The sequence below is a fragment of the Lactuca sativa genome, chromosome 9, assembly GCF_002870075.4.
Source record: "Lactuca sativa cultivar Salinas chromosome 9, Lsat_Salinas_v11, whole genome shotgun sequence".
Classification (NCBI taxonomy): domain Eukaryota; kingdom Viridiplantae; phylum Streptophyta; class Magnoliopsida; order Asterales; family Asteraceae; genus Lactuca; species Lactuca sativa.
Window position 1 is genome coordinate 122,102,901 of NC_056631.2, and position 7,910 is coordinate 122,110,810.

At 35.0% G+C, this 7,910-nt stretch overlaps 1 protein-coding gene across 1 annotated transcript; it reads left to right on the forward strand.

Moving 5' to 3' along the window:
- Positions 1-3,721: 3,721 nt before the first annotated feature.
- LOC111876859 (lecithin-cholesterol acyltransferase-like 1) lies at positions 3,722-7,050 on the forward strand. Its single transcript, XM_023873423.3, has 2 exons — positions 3,722-4,253; positions 6,004-7,050. Exons 1-2 carry the CDS (start codon positions 3,832-3,834, stop codon positions 6,917-6,919), a joined length of 1,338 nt encoding a protein of 445 aa, XP_023729191.1. The 5' UTR covers positions 3,722-3,831; the 3' UTR covers positions 6,920-7,050.
- The last annotated feature ends 860 nt before the right edge of the window (positions 7,051-7,910 follow it).

The following is a 7,910-nucleotide window of genomic DNA, read 5'->3' on the forward strand; positions in this document are numbered from 1 at the left end:
AGTAATGACTTATGTATAATGATATGTTTTAGCACTTGTTTCATGCATCATAACACAAATCTCGATTTTTAGGTCCTTTTGACTAGTTTCAACACCATAAACACACAAAAGTATGTAAATAAACATAGAAATCATACAAGGCATACACATAATGATAGATCTACACATTTGCTTGTATTCCCCCCCCCCCCACAAAACTTATAAAAACCGAAAATAAGGGGGTATGAAGCTCACCTTTGGATGTGGTCTCGGTTTTGAAGAAGATTTGTGGAAGTTTGGTGCTATTTTCGGCCTTATCAAGTTCCTTGGATGGATCTCGAACTTAGTGGGTTCTAAGATGCAAGATCATGAACTTGAATGGATTAAGAGATGATTCTTGATGAAAAGAATTAGCTAGATTATGGATCTAAGCAATATCTTACCTTAGATGATGATTTTTATGGAAGAAATCCCTTGAACACCTCTTAGATCTCGAAAATTTGGAGAGAAATGGAGAGAGTTTCTTGAGAGAAAATTTTTAAGTGAAGTGTGTGTGTGTTTGTTTGGTTTCGGCCGAGAGGGAGAAGAGAGGAAAGAAGAGAGAATGAGCTTGCATGGAAAGATGAGAATACATGGATGTTTGAAGTGTAATACTTAGATATCCTCCATACAAAGATGATGTGTCATGCAAGAAGTCAACTCCTCCCTTTTATTTGGGCTTGGGCCGAGAATGGAGGGGGAAAAGAGAATGTTTGGGCCTTAAATGCTTAAGCCCAATTTTCATGGTTATGTTGAGTGATTTTTGGTCCAAATAAATATAAAGGTGATTTTTATGACTTGTTAGGGCTAAATTAGGTTAATTATGGTTCATAGTTATTAATTTATTTCATTCTAGGCCCAATGTGGCCCAAAATGTTGAAATAAATGGATGTGTGTCTAATTAGAGCCCATTTAAAGGTTCTAATCCCATGATAGTCAAATTGGAGGCTTATTGGCCCAATGAGTCCAATAAGGAAGTCCTAGTCCAAAATGAACCTAGTAAGAACTTCTAGGGTTTCCAATTGCTTGTTGACTATTTGTAGTACTTGTATGGTGTATTTGTTTGAAAATTAGATGTCATAGAGAAAGCATCTTACATGCTCTTTAAGTTTTTGATTCTACATTTTACTTGAATGTAGTGATTACAAGACACAAAATTTCTAGTTGTGACAGTTGCTGCTTCAAGTCCGAGTGAAGTGTGGTCGTTTGGTCTAGCCAGAAATCAAGAGCGAGCACCGCCACCACCTGCCACCGCCGGCCACCATAAGGTGGCTGTGTGTGTTTGTTTTGTTTTAGGTGTGTGTGATTGTATTTCTATTAGTTATGCGTGTTTGGGTATTTTGGTTAGTCGGAGTTCATGGAAGAGTCACTGCCGCCACGAGCCACCGCCGACCACCATGGTGTGGCTGTGTGTGTATGTTAGTTAGCTAGTGGTGTGTGCTCATTTTGATTAAAGCATTGTAACTGTAATTGCCAAAAGAATAATGAAAAGAAATGGAAAACCACCACCATAAGGTGGTGGCCGCCGTCGTGAGCCGCCATTGACCACCACTACCCGTGGTGGTAGTGGGTGGTGCCCCTCAAGCAAACCCTAATGGGCCTAGTAAGACCCTAATGGGCTTAAAGATTTATTTTGGGCCTATTAGGCCATGTTTGAGTGGAAACCCTAATTAGGGTTTAGAAAACCCTAATTATGAGAAATTGGGCCTTAGACTTATTGGCCCCATCTTTGGGCAATTGGGATTGGAGTGTGTATTAAGCCCAAGTCACTCCATATCACATATCTAGTAGAGTAAAGGACTTAATGGATTAAGTAAGAAACACTTAACCCTAGTTATCATTTTATGTGAAACCCTAATTTCACTTGGGCTTTGTGTTGGTCCATCCAAAAACAAGCAAATGGACTAGAATAGTTTATTGGGCCTTAGGGTAAGGTCCATATGAAGGATTGGGCCCAATTTGGGAAATTGGGCCATAGATGGGCTATAGTTTGGGCTTAGATGGTTGTGTGATATTGGGCTCTTAAAATGAGACATGTTGGACTGGACTGATCAATTGGGCCTTGAGGGAAGTCCATGTAGAGGCTTCGGCCTAATTTGGAAAATTGGGCCATATGTTGGGCTTTGATCCCTAGCTGACTTTGGGCCTTGGGCTTGGGTAAGCCAAGCTAGGGGTAATATAGTAATTATCTAAAGTATGTATTTATAGTATGTGTTAGAACCCAATTATTAATTGGTGTCATTTTGGTGTTGACAGTTCAGGAATCTGTCATCCAACAGCTAGGGTTGAGTCTGCGGGACTTCAGCAGTATGAGATTGTGTCTACGGGACTTCAGCAGTGTGAGGTGAGTTTCCTTCTAGTAGGAACGGGTCTACGGTCACAATGCCGACCCGTTTAGTTAGCAGTCAGTTCCGGACTTCGGTCTGATGCAGTAGTTCAGGGTGCTTAACATCTTTGTGATTCAAGCATGTCTATATGTTATGAGTTCCGGACTTCAGTCTGATGCAGTATGCAGTATATGTGTTTATGCTAGTTGATATGAGTTTATGCTATGATATGTTCAGTCAGTTCCGGACTTCGGTCCGATGCAGAGGACAAGGTCCTAGTCAGTTTCGGACTTCGGTCCGATGCAGTTAGTTCTGGACTACGGTCCGATGCGGGGGACAAGGTCCCATTCAGTTCCGGACTCCAGTCCGATATAGAGGGCAAGGCCCTGGTTAGTTTCCGGGCTTCGGTCCGATGCAGTTTCTGGACTTCGGTCCGATGCAGTGGGCAAGGCCCAATATGTGTTTATATGTTATTGTATGGTATGTGGTAATTTGAGGGAGCTCACTAATCTTCGTGCTTACGGTTTTCGGTTTTCGTTTCAGGTACTCAGTTTTCAAAAGAGGAGCTCGGGAAGATTGCAGTGCACACACCATTTGTTCAGCCTGGGATGTTTATACTCTGATATATTTGACAGTTGTTAAGATATTTTGAGATACATAGCTTATGATTTTTTACATGAGGTTTATCGACTATGGTTTTTATTATTAAATTAAACGAAATTTTCAGACTGTATTTTCTGGATGTTTCACGTTTTCACCCATATGTATGTCTAACCATGGATAAAGTTGAACGATGCTTCAAAATGGAAACGTATGCAAGACTTCTCCCGGGTTCGAGAAATGCTGATGGAAGTACACATTCACAATAATTTGAACACCAGAGACACATCGACATCATTGATGAACCGATGAATGTTGAAGATGAATAATCACTACGTCGACCGATAGGAAGAAATAAGGTAAAGAAAACGGCTTCCAGTTAGAGTTCAAAAAATTTAGGTTCTAGGTTATTGATCATTTTGAAGAAAAAAAAATGATCGTTATATCCAACTACAAGAGAGCAATGATGGAATGATGGGTGTTGGTCATATTATGGCAGCTACCTACCATATTTATGCTGTGGATATGTTTTTTTTTTGTTTGGAACGACAACATATTCTTAAATACTATTTATATCTCATATGTCTTTTTTGAAACCTTAAACCCATCACTTTTCTTTTAAGATAGTCACTTTTGACCGTTAACTTTTTATTTAAAATAGTTACTCCTTAGTCCTTACGGGTAGAGCGAAGTCGTTGTTCGTTTTACCAGTGTTAATATGTATTTAAGCCTTTATCACGTTTAATAGTGTTTAAGTCCTTAGCAACATTTAGATTGTACTTTTTATATATGTATGGACAATAATTGATGCACGTATCACTTTCTATATCAACCACATTCTTCGCATCTCCACAGCAATCATCGACAGTATCCCACACCGATTGCTATGGGAGGGAGTGTGGTGGTCAATGTGGCCACCGTCATGATGGTTATTACTATGATGGTGGCTGTGGTGCCGTCCACCTGCCGGGCGATAATCAACGATAACCACCACCGGCAGCTCTATCCGGTAGTTCTGGTCCCTGGAGCCGGCGGGAACCAACTAGAAGCCCGATTGACGGCGGAGTATAAGGGGACGAGCTGGCTATGCAGCCGATTCTACCCAGTTAAGAAGCAGGAGGGAGGTTGGTTCCGCCTATGGTTTGACGTCGGTGTATTATTAGCACCATTCTTGGAGTGTTTTGCTGAACGAATGACGCTTTACTACCACCCAGAATTGGATGATTACAGAAATGCTCCGGGAGTTGAGACGAGGGTGTGTCAGTTTGGTTCCACTCAGTCCCTTCTCTACCTCGATCCTAATCTCAAGTAATTAATCGAAACTTTCAATTTCTTTTCATCATATCCTTTAATTTGATCAATTTTCAACGTTGTTAAAGATTCCATCAATTTCTTAACACCTGAATCATAATAAATAACGATGATTTTTGAAATGGGGATATTACTTAGACCATCTCCATTTTTTTGTTTAAAAAATGGGGTAATTTTATCTTGCATCCTATTTCATTTTTTTGCATAGATCGTCATATATCTCTCTATTAATTTAGTTTTAAGGAATATATAATCTATATTTTTCTTATTACATTAATATTAAATATAAAAAATTATATTTATAATAAATTATAAATATTATAATGCATTTATAAAAAAATATTACACTTACATACTTTTAAATAAATATGATACATACTTTTATATAAATATTAAACATAGACACTTTTAATTTTTAATTATAAGTTTTTGTAAAATACGTGATCGTTTTTTAAAATTTCAATATGTATTTAATTTTTTATAAGAATTTAATGAGTAAAAAACAAACTTTATATTCATAATTAATTAATATAATTTAATATATAACAAAATATTATAAGTATTAAATATTATTTAAATTATAATTAGTAGTTAAAATGAATATATATATATATATATATATATATATATATATATATATATATATATATAAGGACTAAAACCGACAACACAAAGTTCATCTCTATTTTGGAAAAAATAAATAGATAACACCAAATATTTGGTGTAATATTATTCATATCCCCCTAAAATGGTGGAATAAATAGGGGAGGGTTGGAGAAGAATGAGGGAAGAAATAAGTGAAAAAATAAAAAATGAAAATAGGTTGGAAATGCTATTAGCAAAGTTCAATTTTCATTTATTTTTATTAGATATGTGTAATTTTTTTTTTCTTGGTAATTTGATAAGTCTTCCACTTTATAACATCGATGTATCTTGTATTCGATTAACAATTTTAAAATTGAATATATATATATATATATATATATATATATATATATATATATATATATATGATAAAATAAAAAAAGATGTTATATAAAATAAACAAATGAAACTAAATTATTATTGTTCGTATATAACTTTTATTATAAAAGGTTACTGTTGTTAAATAATTTATTGGATTATTATCAAGTTATGCCATTGTTGGGTCAATTACACGACCATGACATTAGTATATAAATTTCACATTTCAATTTATACTTTTTTTTAAAGGTCTATAATTAGGTTCAATAGTTTTTCTGTTTATTTTGACTTTTTTTTGTTTAACTAAACCATGAAATAATTTTATTTGTTTTTAAAATTATAATAATATAAAAGAAATTCAAATATCAATAATATTCAATATTGATGTCATTTTAAATATATGGGAGATGATATATCATACTAACAATGTAATTAGTTGAAAAATAAAATATCTTCCTATCTTTTGTTTTTATTTATCTTCGTATTCAAATAAAACAAAATCAAATTTCTTAATTTTAACATATGTTTTGATAGAAGGGTATTTGATTTCTATATTAGTTGTAGTAATGCATATATCTTTCTTTTATATATTTATTCAATAGATAAAAATGATAAAAATAACTTTTAGAAGCCAGTTAATAAAAATTCGCTAAATAGTTGAATCTATTGTAAAAAATTAACATGAATTTAATGATATAGTTAAATCTTTTATAACCCGACAATGTCTTGGATTGACGAGATCTTTTACAAATGGATATTTTCATATTTTTTATAAAATTCACAGGCACATAACGAGTTACATGGAACCATTGGTGGAGTCTCTACAAGAGCTTGGCTACACCGATAACAAAACCATGTTCGGAGCACCTTACGATTTCCGTTATGGCCTTGCGGCCGAGGGGCATCCTTGCGACGTCGGCTCCACCTTCCTCCAAAACATAAAGCAGTTAATCGAGGAAGCAAGTGATTCAAATGGTGGAAAACCCGTCATTCTCATCTCCCATAGTCTCGGTGGCCTCTTCGTCCTCCAACTCCTCAACCGCAACCCACCGTCCTGGCGGAAACAATACATAAAGCACTTCATCGCACTAGCGGCACCATGGGGTGGCACGGTTGACGAGATGTTGACTTTTGCATCCGGGAATTCACTAGGAGTCCCCCTCGTAAACCCTTTGCTTGTTAGAAACGAACAACGGAGCTCAGAGAGCAACTTATGGCTATTGCCACGTACAAAGCAGTTCCCGCAGGAGAAACCACTTGTTGTTACCAAAAACTCGACTTATTCTTCTTTTGATATTTCAAGATTTTTAGAAGATATCGGCTTTCCTGAAGGGGTGCAGCCTTACCAGAAACGCGTCTTGCCCTTGGTGGAGAAGTTGGCTGCACCAGGAATTCCGGTAACATGTATTATCGGAAGTGGAGTTCAGACGCCGGAATCTTTGCATTACGGAGAAGAAGGGTTTGATAAGCAGCCGGAGATTGTGTACGGAGATGGAGATGGGACGGTGAACATGGCGAGCTTGTTGGCTTTGGTGGATGAGTGGAGGGACGAAGAGAATCAAAGGCTTAAAGTTATTAAAGTTGATGGGATCTCTCATACGAACATAATCAAGGATGACGAATCACTCGATCAAATAGTTAAGGAAATCACTATTATCAATGATGGTCTCTCTACTTCTTCATTTGTTTCGAGTTCCTAAAGCAGAAAAAGATTTGTATATATATGTGGTCAAATGACACTTTAACTATTTGAAATTTCGACTTTTAGTTTAATTAGACCTAAAATTATTTTCTGGCTCTATAGGAAATAAAGAAAGCACTATTATCGCTATCACTGACGATGCATCTACTTTTTCACTTGTTTTGAGTTCATAAAGCAGAGAAAAAGATTTGTATATATAAGGCGAAAATGATACTATAGCTTATCGAAATTTTGACTTTTATTTTCAATAGACCTAAATTTATTTTCTGGCTTTATGTGGCATAAGGAAATCCCTATTATCAATGACAACATCTCCACTTCTTCACTTGTTTCGAGTTCCTAAAGCAGAAAAAGATTTGTATATATGTAAGGTGAAAATGACACTTTAGCCTATTGAAATTTCAACTTTTAGTTTAAATAGATCTAAAATTATTTTATGGCTTCATGCGCATAAGGTTGGGTTTTGTAGGATCTAAATGGTCACTTTAGACAAAATGAAAGGGTTAATCGGCTATCCTTATGTCAACTTATATATATATATATATATATATATATATATATATATATATATATATATATATATATATATATATATATATATATATATATATATATATATATATATATTAGGGATGTGCATCAAACCGCACACACCGCACCACATAATGCGGTTTTGGACGCTCGTGGTGCGGTTTGCGGTTTATAATTACCAAACTGCAGTTCAAACCGCACTGCAACATACCATATATATATATATATATATATATATATATATATATATATATATATATATATATATATATATATATATATATATATACACACACACACACACACACACACAACACACTAGATGTTTACCACTTTTAATACCCTTAAGAATGTTAATGAGATTTCGATTGATAAACATGAGTCAAAATGGGACACCACCTATATCAAAAATATGTGTTTACAGTACCATAGGTTCATATTATAATTTTAAAATATTG